This window comes from Saccostrea echinata, unplaced genomic scaffold (assembly GCF_033153115.1).
Source record: "Saccostrea echinata isolate AGI-Se365-2 ecotype Australia unplaced genomic scaffold, CSIRO_AGI_Sech_v1 ptg000029l, whole genome shotgun sequence".
Classification (NCBI taxonomy): Eukaryota; Metazoa; Mollusca; class Bivalvia; order Ostreida; family Ostreidae; genus Saccostrea; species Saccostrea echinata.
Window position 1 is genome coordinate 4130485 of NW_026889778.1, and position 19012 is coordinate 4149496.

Below are 19012 nucleotides of genomic sequence, written 5' to 3' on the forward strand. Positions count from 1 at the left end.
GAACTAATTTATTAATTCATAATTTTAATTTTGCAGGAAAATAAACATATTTTACTAATTTATCTAGTTGAGAGGTTGACCAGACAGCATTTTCATGTATAAATCGGGGCGTTCGATATCGACGGCTTACATTTGGAGTGTTTTGGGACACACTTGTATACGTATTGCAAACTCAGCGTTCAGTAAAACGCCGTTTTGAACGCTAAAATTCTCAATTTTTTTTTATTGCTACGTTAATTCGACACATACTTTTGATCTAGAAGTTAAAGAAACCACAGCGTCTTGTAAATACAAAGTGAGATATTTTATTTGAAAAAGACATTGATAGCAAACTGTGTACTATACTAATTAAAAAAAATGATGACATCAACTTTTCTATCGTCAACTTCAATCATTTAAAAAGCAAACATGCCATTATCACCTGCTAGAATACTGAGTACATGTTTCCCTGTTGATTCGATAAACATTATTTACACACTGAATTGTCGACGGATTTTTCAGTTATTTCCCGGTCATGACAAGGAGCACACGGCGGGTGTGACCAGTCGGCATGGGGTGCTCACTCCTCCATGGCACCTGATCCCACCTCTGATGTTTTTGGAGTTCTATGTTTGCTTTGCTTCCGATCTGTATTGTTTTAATGGAGTTTGTGCTTTATAATTGATATTTTTCGTTATCTTCATATTTCACGTAAAATCATGGTTTACGTACAAACAATGTCTAAAAAGAAGGAAGCTATTTGCAAATAAGTTGATAAAATATATCAATAGTCTCGTTTGAAGTCGATACGACACCAGAATATGACACAAGAATGTATGAATGTTTTCGCTTCTCTAGCAAATCAGCTCAAGGGCAAAAAACATAGCGTTTGTGGCATTTTGTTCATTCCAAAGACACGGACTGGATATTATAAACAATATTTTATAGTACGTATCAATTGCAATTTTATGGAATCAGCTGTCTGAGTCTGTCAGAACCTGTAATTTCCTCTTTTTTATAACATATTTCGAGCACTATACTTTAAACAAGTGAAATTAATATTTCAAATCACCTCAACTTTTATTGCATAGAACAAATAATTTACTCATTTCATTAATGCCATGTACATAATATCATGCATATGCATGTATTTTATACTATCTGTTTTCCATTTTTCTATTTATCTGTCTGTGAATATGTTTCATACAGGACTACAATGTAAACTTGTCCAGTAATTTGTTACTAATTCTGCTCTCCTATCTAAATATAAAAGAATTTATTATATTTATTATTATTAAGTCAACATTCCGCAAATTCTATTGTCGATTCCATGACCTTGTCAGCAAATACACTAAATCGTTCAGCCGAATGTTTACGGACGGTTTTCATTCAAACTTTTTCCCCACTAAACTGTCTACAGATTTTTGCGTCTGCCCGATCATGACAAGGAGCAAACGGCAGGTATGACCGGTCGACATAGGATGATCTCTTCTCAATGGCATATTACAAAGTTTCTAAGTTCCTACTTCTGGATTTTTTAAAAAGATATATTGATATACCTTATTCTGCTCTAAAGGAGAAATTACAATTAAAACTCCTACCAGATCGCTGTAATCGATTCAGTAATGTTGTGAACAAGGCTATTGTGTTCCATTTAATGTAACATGTCTTGCATCCGCTTCATTTAAATCGAAATATCATCAATAAAATATATTATGTAACCAAAATGATAATTTTAGCTCAATGCCACATACACATTCTTTGTTTAAACCAGCAGTTATTTCAATTGCTAATTGTTACTTATAGAATTAAGTTGCAATCAATTAAATTTTACTTTTTCATACTAATTCCATTTTTTTTTCTCCACACACAATTTTATCTGCTATTTATGTGTCTATTTTTCCGAATAGAAACGTGTTTTTCTCTTCCTTGTAAGATTCTTTATATTTACTGATTTCAATATGTTTTTGAGAAGGTTGGTTATGTTATTTTTTACGATCATAGAATTATTCAACGATTTTTTAACGTGTATTAAAGTAGCATTTTACCAAGAAATATTTAGGGAAACGTTTCAATTTCGGAATTGTATAATGACGAAAAGTTATTATATATTAGGTTGATAGATTTATTTTGATATACTTTTTTCCTGCAAATTAATCTCATTTGTTTTGTGAACAGGTGGAATAAACCTTAAGGGACAAATTAAATAGATTATGTATGAACAGTGTACCGATATTTTATTATCAGTGATGATAATGAGTGATTTCGAAACATGAACATGTGTTTTAGTCAGGACTTTTAATAAAATGATACATTAAAAAAATCAATATCTTTCATGGGTTAAAATAAAGCATATACCCCAAATATTAGGATCCATCATTATAGCACATTGTAATCGGCGATATTTATAAAAAAAATTGTGCAGTTTTGACAACAGTGCACATTTTTGCTTTAATATTTCAAATAAACTTGCTTTTGTAAATGTCAGCAACATAGATGATAAAATTAAGGTTTTTGTCTGATTTTTATCCAATTGCAATGTTTAACATGGTTGGTATTAATGAAGCAAAGGAAGCAGAAATATGACAAATAAATATGCAAACGATTTTTCGCTATCACTATGTTTGTAATGTTATGAAGTATATGAAGATAACGAACAGTATTCAAGCTCAAAAGTCCATTAAACAATACAAAATAGGAGCAGAGCAAACACGGACCTCTAAAATATCAGAGGTGGGATCAGGTGCCATGGAGGACTGAGCATCCCCTGCCGACCGGTCGGTAGATATTTAAGTAGGATTTACCCATGGTGATGTTGAGAGTCTTGAGGCAAAGAAAATATTCATATACAATACACAATTTTTATACGATGATGAAGATTTGCCTTCCTTTATATAGCAATGTCACATACGATATCTATCGATCTTATGTGGAAAGATCGACTACTCTTCCGTATACATGACAGTAATGGCCAAGGCTTAAAATATATTCCCAAACACTTTTAAAAATCTTGACGTACTGGGTTTTTTTTATGTCAATAGTGTCCAATCTGATTTAAGAAAAAGGATAAAAAGTTAAAAACGCGAATGTAAAACAGAAATTCCCGAATTTGACTTTGCCTCAAAATACTTAGTCACTAACTCTTTGGGATAAACATTTTCTCAGAAAAACAATTCTTCTTTATCAGCTTAAATGATTTATTTCTATAACAGGTGATACATGTATTGTTTTTCTTTGTCAAAACCTCTAATAAAGATCAAAAACGTTATTTTGACATAAATAGGGATTACAAAAAGTGCTTTGCTGTTCACCTTTTCTATTAACTACTTCCAACTATTGCAGGAATCTATAAACTAAGATCAACAGATTTTGTCGGAGTTGTCAGGAGCAGATAATCTCAACGTAATTCATAAAGATGAAATTAACCTCAATAAAGCAAAGTACCAGAAAATCAAGAATATGAGCCATGATAAACTTTCCCTACATGGCTAACTTGATTTACGACTTTGACATCATCTTCCCGTTTTAGCTTCAAAACAACAGTTCTACTTATCTGCATATAGGTGCCACTTCGATGAGAATGAGAATATGGTGAGATGCCACACTATTCTTATTGAGGTAAATGTGAAGCCATACTGTTTAGGGACAGAGGATGACACCGAAAACAAGTAACTTCCTGCCATCTGACACGTGAAGACACCTGTTCTGTCGTCATAACCGTTACTATCATTAGTTAAGAATCCATCGAACTTTACTCTCTAGCTTGCTCCGAGTTTCAAGGATTTTGCTTTTGCCACCACTCACTCCATTCAAGTACTTCCTGGATGTTGCTAAAAGGATTTTAATATTATTTATACAGAGAAAATTACATAAAACTTTTAAAATTACAAAACAAAATTACATGTACTTTTTGCAAGCATTTTTTATGCGTCTTTACCTTTGAAAGGTTCAGCAGAAAGGAAGGTGAAGAACAAACCCTACCCTTTATATATACATTTGATGTGTCATCCAAGCCCGACTCTTAAAAGCCAACGTACAAATAAACAAATATCAGGGACCTATATACTATTATACAGGTCCCTGCAATTATACTTTTCTCGTAAAATAAAGGCATCTATTTTGTATACACAAATACTTGCTATTATTTAAAAGAATTACAAGAAAACAAGAATACAATTAATGATTAATGAGATTGAGGGCAGTGTCCATAGATTAATGTTGAATAGATCAATAGACGAAGGACAACATATCAATTATCAATGTATTTGATTCCTTAAAAATACCTAGGAAAAAGTTAGCGAATATAACCTATCATTGGATGGTATTTTGCCTGACGTGTTTCAAACCAACTGTTTGGCATATGTTTTTATACTGCATTCGACTACGGAATGTTCCGTCTACCTGATCTATCAATACGGCTAACAGCGGCTGTGACCAGTCAAAAAGGGTAGCTTACTCCTTCTAGGTACCTGATCCCACCTCTGTCATTTCCAGGGGACCGTGTCTATGCCCTCTTCAGATATACATACATGTATTGGTTGTAGATTTTTGAGATCGATCAATATTCGTTATCTACACCTTTTTTTCATTTATGGCAGCTGAACACATAGAAAATGAGTTTTGTTTATCAATAATTACTGTGAGTAAAGATTTGAAGTTAATCATTTACTCTATCTAGGTGAATAATGCGCCACAATTTGTACTTACCAGTCACAGATAAACGGTTCAATGCGCTCAGGGCTGAGGAATTCAGTTGAATGATGGCTTGAGCGTTTTAAGAATTAAAGAAATTAGGGATGCCAGGATGGTCTTTGCATCATTTTTAACAAATTCTTTTGCACAGCACTGTAAAGTGATTATGAGTATGCACAAATTTATTCCCGGCTTCATCACTCTTTCTGCTGCTCTGACGTTTGCACATTCTACTCTTTCTGGTCCGTTTCTTTAAATGTATTTATGCAAAAATTCAACTTGCTGCCTCTCTCCTTCAGCATGTTTGATTCAAAAGATAAACACAGACCATATAATAAAAATGTCATGTCAAGTATTATAGAGAGTTTTTATTCAAAATATTGAGAACTGTAAATTGTGAAGAAATGTGGACCACAATATTGCTGATAACAAAACAATACAAATTATGTATAATGTTTCTGAATAAGTACATATTTTATTCGCTTTGAAGTACGGAAGCGTATTAGTGCTATTTTGCCATTTTTAATTTGAACACTTTGTTCTGTAAATTTTACGCTTTAATCTGTAAATTGTACACTTTAATCTGTAAATTGTGCACCTCAATATGTAAATTTTATACTTACATCTGTAAATTTTACACTTTAATCTGTATATTTCACACTTAAATCTGTAAAAATTACAGATTAACCTGTAAAAATTATATTTTAATCTGTATATTTTACACTTTAATCTGTAAAAATTACACTTTTATCTGTGAAATTTACACTTTAATCTGTTAAATGTACAGTTTAATCTGTAACACTTTTTTTTTGTCTTTTTAAGTAAATTGATAAGATTAAGGATTTGTTATAATTTCCACGTACCTTTAACAGAAAGTGCCGACCTTCAATGAAAAAAAAATATGCATTTTTGAAATGTTAACACATGGTTGATAGATTAAATTCATTTTCCGCTTTTATTAAAAACAAGAGGCCCATGGGCCACATTGCTCACCTGAGTAACTTTGGCCATGCTGTTCTTTACCAGATTTCCCCCCTTTTAATATACCTATTGTGGCCCCGCCCAACCCACGGGGATCATGATTTCAACAATGGCTGCTTCCACTTCAGTCTCAGCTTTTCTGGCCCAGTGGTTCTTAAGAAGAAGATTTTTAAAGATTTTTCTTATATATTTCAATGTAAAACTTGGATTCCCTATTGTGGCCCCGCCCTACCCCCGGGGGTCCTGATTTGAACAATTTAGAATCTACACTATCCCAGGATGCTTCCACATAAGTTTCAGCTTTTCTGGCCAGTGGTTCTTGAGAAGAAGATTTTTTAATGACCCCACCCTATGTTTGTCTTTTCTTGATTATCTCCCCTTGTAAGGGAACTTGGCCCTTTAATTTAATAATTTACACTCCCCTTCACCCAAGGATACTTTGTACCAAGTTTGGTTAAAATTGGCCTAGTGGTTCTTGAGAAGAAGTTGAAAATGTGAAAAGTTTACAGACAGACGGACAGACGGACGGACAGACGGACGGACGACGGACAACGGGTGATCAGAAAAGCTCACTTGAGCTTTCAGCTCAGGTGATCTAAAAAATTAAGCTTGGCAATAACCTTCGAATGGTTAGTACTAGGTGTATTCCTTGTGACAAGACCTTCCAACAATTACCGATTCCGATTTTTTTTCACACAGCCAACGAAATTCATTTCTTTGATAAATGTATTTTAGTTATCATAGCACAACCTTTTAAAATTCAAAATGAACACTTACATGTAAATTAACGTTCCGATGTATTTTCAAAAAGTACTTTGAAAGTCAAATGGATTGTAACACTGCTATTTTTTCAATATGTTTTACCACATCTGAAACACATGCTAAAAAGTACATACAAACCTCTTAAAGGTCAAGGAATATGTGTTTATCGGCACTGTGATGTATTTTCTAAAGTAAAAAATGTAGGTTAAAAATCATGGTCAAAGAATACGAGGTCAATAACAATGGTCATTTGCAAAGGACAATGCATGATCACAGTATCAAATATTCATCCCTAACCATTCTTAAGATATAGGATGTGATGGACGACTGACAGAGAGACAAACAGACGCCTGGATAAGTTATCCCTAAGTATAGCTCTGATCTACTCTACAGGAGACACAAAAGTTAACAGTTACAAAGGTATTTTTCTATAATATTTGGTATTTTGATCCCAAAGAAGACAAATTCTAAGTCAAAAGCAGTATTTTTTATGTTTATTACATTTTTTCGCGGATTTCCTCGACAAGTGTATCAAAAGCGCAATGCCACTTTTCAGAAAAAGTGTGGTCTTCTAAAACTTTGATCGTGGTCGATGTTCACAAATTTAATTCACATTTTATAAAAATAAAATTTGTGAACATTGATCATGTCATAGTATTAAGTACTTTTGTAAACAACTATTTAATATTTCAACGTTTATAATTGAGGGAATCCGTCACATTTAGAAAAGGACTTTATAGCATAAAATATGCACGTAATAGGTATGAGAAAAAAATCTGTAATTTATATTCACCGGATGATAATTTGATTAAAGTATGAAAGGATGAATTCATAAATACAAGCTGTGCAAAATATTGTCGAAATTATACTACAAATAAGTTCATAGAAATGCTATTTCTTTCCGTGGTAATTAACGAAATCACAATATTATATTTTGGTGCCTCATTTCTTTATTATTGAAGTCGCAATTTATTATTAATGCCTCCTTCTTACTTCACATCCAAACAACATAAAACACTAAATATGTTGAAAGTGTATTTTATCGATCAAATAAATCTTGAGCACCAATATGTAAACGGAATACATAAGAAAAATATCCTCCAAAAATATTCCTAAGACTACGTGCAACTATCCAGTACACATGTGGATAAAGCAAATACAAAAAAAATAATAATAACTAGTAGACTAATTGTTCTCGAACAATTAGAGGTCTTTCCACCTTCTTTAATTTTCTTTAATTTTATATTTTACTCTCTAAAATAAATTTTTATACAAAGAATCCATTAATGGCTTGAAAGATAGAAAGAATCAAAATTTTAAAAATTTTGAAATGACCTTGACCTTTGACCTTTACCACATATTGAAGGTCAAAGGTCAAGAGTCACATTGCATTTGGTTCCATGCTTCTAGGACCTATACTTTTAAAGTTGTAAGGCCTATTATTAAGCGCAAAGACGTTAAAGGGCAATAACTCATATAAGGGGTCATCGGATCCTTTTGCACTAAATAGATTGAAGTTGTGTCTAAAGACCCTGAAGACATTAGTGAAGGTTTGATGTCTCTACCGTCTACGGTTTCAGAGGAGTAGCGATAACAAGGTTTTTCACACAAGGGGCAATAACTTTCAAAGGGGTTAATCTTAGGGGACAAGAATGAAATCTTTGAAATAGATTTAATAGTACATATTCATGATGCAAAGACAGATAGTATATGTTGAAAGACAAAAGAGCTGTAAAAAGAGCTTAATTTCTTATTTTTGGAATGACCTTGACCTTTGACCTTTGCATATATTTTAAGGTCAAAGGTCAATGAATCTTATGCAGTTGGTCCTATGTCTCTACGACTTATCGTTTTGAAAATTTTTAATTATTCGTTAAGATCAAAAACTTTCAGGGGCAATAACTCATAAAAGGGGTCCACGAATACTTTCGCAATGGAAAGATTGAAGAGTCCCCTCAATTAGTCGAAGACATTGGTGAAGGTTCCGTACCTCTGCAGTTTACGGTTTCGAAGGAGTAGCGATAACAAGCTTTTTTGCAAAAGGGGTAATAACACCTTGAGGGGTCAAAGTTCATATATGCAGGGTCAACTGCAAAAATCTTTCATGGAGTACATTCTCATGGACTATAAATCTTTTCAATAAATCTTGAAAGTCAAAATCACACGGCGGAAAAATAATAAAAAATAATAATAATAAGAAACAGAAGAATATCAATAGGTCTTTCCACAGAAAGGTGGAAAGACCTAATAATAACAAAATTGCAATTAAAACATGAACATTAGAAGGATAACTTTCTTATCCTACAAAAAACATAAATATGTTTACAAATACTTTTGATTTTCCTGAAAACAGAAGTTTCAAATTACGAATATGAAATACATAATTATCTGTTAACAGTATTGTATGTCATCGAGAAAAACCAAATATACAATGTAACGTGTATGGGACTAACAGAAAAGACACCAAATGTTAATCTGTTACAATTTTTGGAAAACCCATTTATTTTCTGCAGAAATAAAAACTTGAAAGAAAAGACTGACATTCAATTGTGTAAGGAGAAAGAGGTGAGCGGTCAATAATTTACCTGGGACTTCCAAAAATAGATGATAGCCTTCTTACTTCGAATTTACTCTATATTATCTTACAATTCTTCATTGCTGGGGTCTAATTAAGAAATACAACTTAATGAAAACAGTTTTTAATTATTTTATTTCCTTTATATCGATTTCTTTGTATTTCATTTTGAATTTTCTATTCATCACGTATTAAAACTCAAGAGGAAAACTGCAATTATATCTAATATTTTTACTTACAAAACTAAAATAAATAGACCTTGAACTTTGTTTTACATTTCACATTTATAGCATTATGTTGCTGCCGTTTCCCTAAATTGTACTATGATATATTGAAATCAAAACTAAATCAAAGAAGGGTGGAATTTTAAGTCTTATTTTTTATCGAGTTGAAAATTTTGAGGAAAGGCATTTTGAAAATTTTAAAGACTGTATTGGTTGGTATAAACAATAAGCAAAACAATTATACACACAATGTTTATTAACTGGCTTGCTCTATTTATTATTAAAATTTGGATATTTATATTCAGCAAAATAATATATATGATAATGAAAGAGTTCGTGGCTTATTTTGGTTTAATACAGCTGTGTAACGTATTTACCAATTAGAATTTTGCTGGTGATTATAAAGGTAAGACATTAACGCTATTCCTGAGCAACATACACTTCTAATAAGATGTTTCTGCGCCTATTTGCGGTGAGTTTTTTTTTCATATATTTCATTTTCAATTTGCTATAATATATGGAATTTAAGAGAAACAATGTTCCAAAATTGTTAGTTTACATAAAGTTATAAGAATTTTTTTTTTTTTTAAATCATAATGATAGATATTACTCAGTGTTTTAATCATTCAAGTTTCCTTGAGACATATTAGCTTAGTTAGGAAAAAGACATCTATTTTATTTTTGAATGGTATTAAGGACGACGGACCTAATTCAAAATTTCGTGCTACTGCGCAGAAAACCGCGCATATGCCTTGACTCAAATTGACTTAATTATGTATTGCAAAGAATAAAAAATATACATTTTTAATTTTTCTAAAGATATTCAAACACAAAAATATTGTAAATATTTCGATTTATATTTATTTTTTGATTTTATAAATAAATGATTTATTTTGCCAAGGTATTTTCATTGAAAATTTCCTCCTAAATGTGTCCTACACCTGAGTATGACGTGCCCCCTGAAAAATCTAAGCCGATGATCCATTTATTTTTCGGCATAATTCGCTGGTAAATTGTCTTGTTAACATTGTCTTTTAATATGAATAAAAATTCTATTGCAGAATTTTTTTTTTTCAATGATCACTCTTATACCCTATACTGGCAATTCCCCATTACTCCCTATAGTAATTATCGATTTCCATCGCCAACTTTTGAAACGCTCCCCATTAAAAATCTACATCGATGACCGTATGATTTTTTTTATTGATTTTAACTCACCAAAAGTCACTTTACCTCATAATAAAATTTGAATAAAAAATCTATTGGAGAAATGAATTAGGTCCGTCGTCGTTAATTGAGCACCTGCACTGTTCATTCTTTTTCCAGGTTTTTCTGGTGGTCTCTGTCATATTAGCGAAGAATCCATGGAGAAGGAAGGGTACGATAGAAATCGAATAATGAAAAAAAAATATGACTCACTAAAGGTCCCTTTTTACATCAATGAAAAACTATTTTTGAAAAATACTAATGTAAAGAGAATAAAGGTGAAAATACCGTATATGTTCACAAAGGGCACCTGTCATTCTGTTTAAAGGCAACGTAGTTTCGATGAAATTATTGCAGCTTTTCCAATGTGGAAAATACGTGAAACTTAAGAATTCATCAACATATATGATTTAAAGATGTCGATACGATATATCCCATTGTGCTTGAGATAAAAGATACCACAGAGTCTGACACATCTGTTTCATATTTGGATATTTTACTTGAAAAAGACGTTAATGGTAATCTAACAACCAAGCTTTATGATAAACGTGATGACTTTAACTTTTCAATCGTCAGCTTCCCTTACTTATGCAGCAATATACCTTCATCACCTGCATACGGGGTATATATCTCTCAGTTGATTCGATACGCAAGAGCATGCTCTATGTGTGTACAATTTCTAAAACGAGGTAAATTATTGACAAATAAGTTGATGAAACAAAAATATCAGCTGTTTCCTTTAAAGTCATCATTTCGTAAGTTCTATGGTCGATACAATGACCTTGTCAGCAAATACAATTTATCATTGAGTCAAATGCTGACTGACGTTTTTCGTACTAATTGTTAGGCCATTATTTACACACTGAATTGCCCTCGGATTTTTCCGCTATTTCCCGATCATGACAAGGAGCACACGGCGGGTGTGACCGGTGGGCAGGGGATGCTCACTTCTCCATGGCACCTGATCCCACCTCTGATGTTTGGAGGTCCGTGTTTGCTCTGTTCCTATTTTGTATTGTTTAATGGACTTCTGAGCTTGAATACTGTTCGTTATCTCCATATATTTCATTATTATAGAAGTAAAATATAATGATACGAATACTTGAATTGATTACAAAGTTCTTAAACACTGCTTAAATCCACAAAAAGTCCTACTGATTTTTTTTCCAATCCAGCATATGTTTAATCTCTTTCAACCTTAGCTTCGCAGTATAAATAAGGTAACTATTAGATTTATAGTTTAATATTTTGTCTGTAAGAAGATAAATAATATGATAGTTGCATATGAAAAATGAATTTAAATTATACAGACAGAGGCGGATTAAAACGTTTTAACGCAAGCCATTATGACGTAGCAATATATTTTATACGCTAGGGTCAGTCGTATGATATTTAATTTTAAAACATTTATTGGGATATAAATAAGGGTAGGTTACGTGTTCAAAACCCAATTAATCCCGTAAGCATTTATGGTAAATTTGATCACATATCAACCCATGTTTATATCCCAATAGTTTATTTACATTTTTATTACATTTATGACTGATATATTTCAAATAATAGCGTACTATAATTTTAACCCATGAAAGGGTTTATTTTTTTCAAACTTCATCGGTAAAAATTGAATATACTGAACATTTCGTCTACTTATTACGTTACTTGAAGATCAAAAGTCAGTTTACATGGAAGAGGTGTATGCAATTGTTAAACCTATTATTTACCCACTATTTTAAATCTATACGACATCTATAAGCATTGTGACGTCATCATTAACATAATTGTAATATACAACAGGTAAAGGAGGTGACTTTTGCATTCGGAATCGAAGAATCTGTTACAAAGGTAAGCTGTGTATCAAACCGGACTCTTCACGCTACTGTAGATGTCCACCTCGTTGGACAGGAACAGATTGTCGTCAAAAGTTAGGTAAGGATTGTTCAGTCTACATTATTTATTATCATTCAAGATCAAAGAATTTGCTACAGAAGATTGTTCAATTGTACAAAATGAGGCGTATTAAAACGTTTTTGAAGCAAGATCCAGACGTGTTATATTTAATTCTTGAACAAATATTAGGATTAAATATGGGTTGGTTACGTGTTCAAAACCCAATTTATCACGTAGGCCTTTATTGTATATTGGATCACAAAACAACCCATGTTTTTATCCCATTTGATTTAATTAAAATACTAGTAAACTATAGATTTAGGCCCATGAAATGGTTTATTTTTTTCAAATTTCACCGATGTAAATTCTTATTGAATATGTTGAACATGTCGTCTACTTATTACTTTATTTTGAAATTATGTTGATTGTTTATGACAAAACAATGCATTTGTTGTCATGTGACGAACTGGTCTTCATACAGGCTTAAATACGCATTGCTCAAATGGTGTCATTTGCAAGTGCAAATATTTAGAGGTAAACTTGAAGATCAAAAGTCAGTTAACATGGAGGAGAAATATGTAATAATTATAAAATTATTTCTTACCCACTATTTTTAAATTTGTACGACATCTTTAAGCATGTGACGTCATCATTAACATAATTGTAATATACAACAGGTAAAGGAGGTGACTTTTGCATTCGGAATCGAAGAATCTGTTACAAAGGAAAGCTGTGTATCAAACCGGACTCTTCACGCTACTGTAGATGTCCACCTCGTTGGACAGGAACAGATTGTCGTCAGAAATTAGGTAAGGATTGTTCAGTCTACATTATTTATTATCATTCAAGATCAAAGAATATGGGGAGTAGGGGATGAAAAATACCCCTTCTGAAAAGCACCTGTGGAAGTTCTTTTTCTTATTTTTTTTTTTAAGTTAATATCTGGATAATGCCCAGTGGTTATGTAAAACTTCAACATACTATCTAAACAAGAATTCTCTTAATGGTCACATCCCTGATCCTAAGGAACTGAAATGTTACCATTTGAATGTATCAAAAACAATCAATGTGATTATTTCCAAACAGAATTCTGAACAGTATTTAAGGTGGTATGGGAATACCAGACGAATTTCCCCTACATATTTATTTGCTTTAATTAGTAGGATTTGAAATACCCCCACCTTTCAGTGTGCTAAATTGTTATTTTAATATTTTTTATCTAATTTAATAAAAATATACAAAAAATGATTATTTTTCTTATATATATATTTTTTTTTTCAGAAGCTGAGGCAATTTTGACTAATATAGTGTTGATATAAAACAAAAATGACAGGAAATAGGTCTTATTATTTTTTTAATTATTATTATTTTCAAAAAAAATAAGCATAAAAATCTGAGAAAACATCATTTCTTGAAAACAGACGGATAATATTCCATGGTAATCTATAATTAGAGTGTGCCTAAATATAATAACAAAGTATTATGTAAAAATTGAGAAAATGTGTATAAATGGAAACTATCAGATGCATCAAAAAAATTTTGAATTGAAAGATCTTAATGGGAGAGTTATCCTTCTTTATTTTCCACGGGTTGAAATACCCTGGGTGCTTTTTCAGATAATGTTAGCATTTCATTAGACTTTCAAAATATTGCACTTTTGTGCAGTGATAGTTATGGAAACAATTCATGAACAATATCTCTCCAAGTCGGTCTCCTGCAGTAAAATTGCAATCAAAGTTCTCAAAGTTTTGGGGCTACATGTATATGTGACCAAACAATTACTTCTTGAATGAAATAAGAAGGAAGACCAGTTCAGTTTAACATGATAATTGATTAGTAATAATTCAGCACAATGTGAAGTAATCATACTTATCCATGCCTCACCGCACACAAGGTAGTGTACTTTTACGCAAACAATGAAAACACATGTATTTGCTTAAAACTGTTCAATAGCAGCTATGTTTATCTTTTATTGGGTTTGTTTTTTTTTAAAGTCCATGGTTAAATATTAATAGTTACAATCTACAAAAAATATTAATAGCTAAAAAAAATAATAAATGCCAACTTGTGAAAACTTGCAATAGAATAGCTTCAAATAGTTCTTTTAAACGGTGTATCTACAAATTTTGATCCAAAAATAAGCACTCAACCAAATCAAAACGATACTTCAAACGGAAGTACGTCATAACGTGGAGGTATCCCATACTACCTTAAGAATACAAAAAAATTAAAAAAAAAAAAAAAAAAAAAAAAAAAAAACGAACTGATTAACTTTTCATTCAAATCCTTGTTCTGCATTTTTGTATGCTAGGTTTACAAATTGGGTCGGATATAAGTTCTAAAAACTCACTGCGCCATTTTCCTACATGTAAATTATTTCAAACATATTTACACATTATGGGCCACAGTCTAAAATGAATAAGACAGAAAATATTTTAATTAAATTAAATCATATTATTTTCTTTAGTTTATTTATCTATAAATTCTATTTAACTTATTTTCTGTTTTAAAGTGTAAATTTTCAAAAAGCAGGTATTTAAATGCATTATATCATATTTCTTTGTCTTTAATCTATTTGTTATAATTTCTAAAACTCTTAAATGCATTCAATTTATTTTCTTAATTTAAGTGTACAAAATACAGGTAAATCATAGGTTAAGTGTAATTATCTTAATTGCTATAAAAACAAATTAACTATCAAAAAATGTATTGTTATTTGCAGGTGGGAAAAGGTGGAACTGATTTTTTTTAAGTGGGAATAGGTTGAAGACGGCTGTATATTTACTTAAATATGATATTTCAAGTACAGTATAACAAAGCTATAGGTGATGTGTCATGTACAGGAGACAATGACAATGCGGTTGTTAACTTCAATCTGTAGAATAATCACAAAATTTATGATCTTTATCCATTCCTTTTCAGAAAAGGAATCTGCATGTCAGTCTATGCCGTGTAAGAATGGAGGAACGTGCACTGATACAGACACTTCGTACACGTGCATGTGTAACACAGGATGGACAGGACAGAACTGTACAGGTAACTATCATTGTCACCTTTATCGAGATTTGGTCCTGCTTGAGTTTCTGATGATTTTAAAATAACAAGATAACATTATTATGCCAGTGTAGAGAAATGCATATCAATCTACTTACATCTCTTTACTAAAGGAATAATGTTTTGGTAGAAATAATCAAGTATCCATCTAGTCCCTCTGTCAAACGAGGTTAAATATTTGCTTGACACAAAAAGGAAGATGCATCTTTTGTAAAAACGAAAAGACTAATAATACTTCTTATATATAATTATATCATACATATATATAAAATATTATAATACTATGAAGTCTCAATGAGTCATATCTTGAACTTTACATATCTAATACATGTATGCTCATCTACTTAATTACTATATATAAACTTTATATAAAACACTAGTGTTTAAAAAATTAATTTAGCATCATAATAATGTCACAATTTGAAGTACATATACCTTCACTTTTAATCTACTTTTAAGAAAAACAAATAAGTTGTAGCCAAAAAGTTTTGATTTGAGTTCAAATATTAATACTGGTAAGTCTTATTTCATGCACCAGTTTGTAGATCTAAAACTAAAGTAGTCTATCACCTCACCTCACCTATCCTCTTCGTGCCCGCTGGTACATGTACACAAATTCCCGATATAGCAATGGAAGGCTTTAGTAGTGCATTTTTATTAAGATCCCAATAATTATGATATATAATGTTACATCTACATTTGTTTAGTGTCTTTTGTTATCTATTTTTCTTTTCGTGTTTGTTTTAATCATGATTTTTTATATTCAAATAATTCCTCCATTTGGAGGTTATCTTTTAAGGGAAAAATTACTTTTGTAGGTTTTGATGGCGATTTCAAACACGAATACGTGTTTATGATTATGAAGAACCACCACTATGCATCAAATCAATCGTCACTGATTTACATGACAACAAATACCCCAGCAACCGTAGAAATCTCCACTTCAAACAATCTGAATTCCTCCCTAAAGTCCGCCATTGACAAAACCTTTTTCTTTACCTCCCAACTTAAAATTACCCTACCTCCTGAAATGCAAAGCGTTTCCTTCAAGACAGAGCCAAAAGCCATGAAAATTCGCTCAACAGAGGCTATAACCGTTGTCCTCTTTGACAATAACTATTCACAATCCAATGACGGTTCTCTGATTTCCCCAGTCGTAAAACTCGGCACTCGGTATTTGGTAGTGTCTACTGATCCTCGAGATGAAATGCACCCTGTCTACGCCAGTGTATTCGCTATTGCTGCGTTGGAAGACGACACATTAGTTAAGATAAACCTGATGGTTTATGATGCAGAGCAAAATTCAAGTGCTACAGAAACCTTCGAAATCCCCATGAATAATTTAGAGACCATACAACTGGAGCACTATAATGATTTATCGGGAAGTTTAGTCGAGTCTTCTAAACCTGTGGCAGTGTTTTCTGGAAATAGATGCAACATGTTTCCAGAATCGATAAGATGTAGTCATTTGATGGAACAAATGTCTCCGACTACAGAATGGGGCAGTATGTACATTGTACCAGCTGATTTCAATAGCGATGGTTCACTTTTGATCATAATGACTGATGGGTCCTCGAGCACGACAGCGAGCATTTTAGTGGGTTATGACCGGCATGATATTATTCTACTTCCTAGAATACCTTTTGAATTCACTTTGAGGGCGAACGAAACAGCAGTCATCTACATCCCTCAAGCCCGTGCCTCAGTAACCAGCTTTGTAAAAGGAAATAAGAATAATAGTAACTCTGGTTCTCCATACATGGTTAAGATTCCGGAAGTTCCTCAGAACAAAAGCCAATACTCCATCCCCATTCCTGAAGGTTACCTGACCAATTACGTAACGATTATGATCGACGAAAGTTCCAAATCTGATCTTCGACTGAATGGACAAGCTATAGAACAGACAAAGGTTCTCTTTGAAGACGCAAATATTCTGAATGATGGGCGGTTCGGATCGATTCTTACCGTGGAAGTTTCGCCTGGTGTATTGAACCTAGCTACAACATCGGGCTCTCCGTTTGGTTTGCTTGTCTTTGGTTACCGGTATCTAGATTCCTATGGATTTGCGGGAAATTTTGTTTAAGAATAAATAAGTTAAGCAACTGAAAATTCAGTTTGATCTTTTCAATACTTATATTTTAATGTAAAACATTCTAGTCTGACTGGCAAGGACATGAACCGAATCTTTTCTCTCGATAATTGTTGGGCATGTAACAGTTTTCAATCATAATTATTTTACTAATGAAATTACAGGTATATATTGTGTGTCCATACTCTATCATGGTGTCTTAGTATAAGTGTTTTCAGTTTCGGAATACTTTTCAGTAATCGTTGTTTCAAAGGAAAACTGTGTGCTAAAAACATCATTCATAAAAGATGAAAGTATGCTCAGGCAGAGGGAATAAATAATGATTTGCTAATATTTCTATGACTACGAATGTGTCATTTTCCCCATCTGAAATGCAAAAATTTGTAATAACTTTTTTTGCGTCATTTACTAAAGCTTAAAAGGAACCGGTGTCATTTTGGGGTAGGGAAAGGGATTAGAGAACCCCTGTAATGCCCCCCCCCCCATTAAATACGTACAAAATAAATATTCTCACTCGTCAGAAATCTAAGTCAGTAAGTCTTTCTGTTCTAGTCCTATACCATTAAAAATCAAAAACTTAGGTGTTCTGGAGATTATGCGACATATCCAGTACATTCATCTAAAGTTTCATTGTTTAAGTCTCTAAATGTGAAATGTAAATCTTCTTAAGGAATATTAATTGGGATACCATGTAAATATTTGCTTACATGGACGACTCGTCATTGAACAACTTTAATGGTAAATTCATTTATTAAATAACAAGACACTCAAAGCCCTTTACGATCACTGGACCATATCACAACAATTTAAAATATCCATTGAGGTATAAAATAAAAAAAATAAAACTTCTAAATGAGGAATTTTTTCCCCAAAAGAAACAGGAAAAGGATGAAAGGATGATCAAGGATCAATTTTTAAAAAATTGTCTAATACTCATTAACAGATCTTAAAGTTAATCTATTTACTTGGCTGAATTTGCCCCGATCGCAGCTCTGTTAAGGCTGCATAAAGGGGATGGGGCCTAAATTATATGGGAAATGTTTACTGTGACATCACACAGAAATAGCAATTCCTCACAATAACGGAAAATGAAATAATTTGCTATTTTAAACGGCATAAAAGTAATGACTACATAAAAACATACCAATGCATTCATAAACTACAAGTAATGTGGAAACAATTTATAACTTAATTATTTTATTATAACGAGGGTATGCCCTTGCGATGTTGAAATTTGTTCTTGACCTACATACACATTACATACTTTTATCACGTGATTGTCAAAAAACAACCAAACTAAATATTCCATACAGAGCGGCGTATACAATGTTATTTCAATAAATATTAAATACATGTGATAATAAGGTAGCTTTACAAAAGTAAATTCAGTTTTAAAAGGTATGTATTTACGCACGTTCATATTGATTTCTTCGTAGTACGCATTAACAGAGCTGCGATTTGTCACTATCACCATGCAGACTAAACAAAGCGATACCTATTCATTATAAGTAAGTCTACCTGATCACTAAAAATTATGAAAGCGCTTTTTTATATGTTGTAAAA

General features: G+C 32.1%; 1 protein-coding gene across 1 annotated transcript; it reads left to right on the plus strand.

The window, feature by feature from the left end:
• Positions 1-15238: 15238 nt before the first annotated feature.
• On the plus strand, positions 15239-17450 carry LOC133194368 (IgGFc-binding protein-like). Its single transcript, XM_061330336.1, has 2 exons — positions 15239-15342; positions 16179-17450. Exons 1-2 carry the CDS (start codon positions 15252-15254, stop codon positions 17441-17443), a joined length of 1356 nt encoding a protein of 451 aa, XP_061186320.1. The 5' UTR covers positions 15239-15251; the 3' UTR covers positions 17444-17450.
• The last annotated feature ends 1562 nt before the right edge of the window (positions 17451-19012 follow it).

Coding starts and splice junctions, on each gene's coding strand:
- LOC133194368 (XM_061330336.1), top strand. CDS start 15,252: ATGCCGTGTAAGAATGGAGGAACGTGCACTGATACAGACACTTCGTAC. Junction 15,343..16,178: donor GACAGGACAGAACTGTACAG/GTAACTATCATT, acceptor TTACTTTTGTAG/GTTTTGATGGCGATTTCAAA.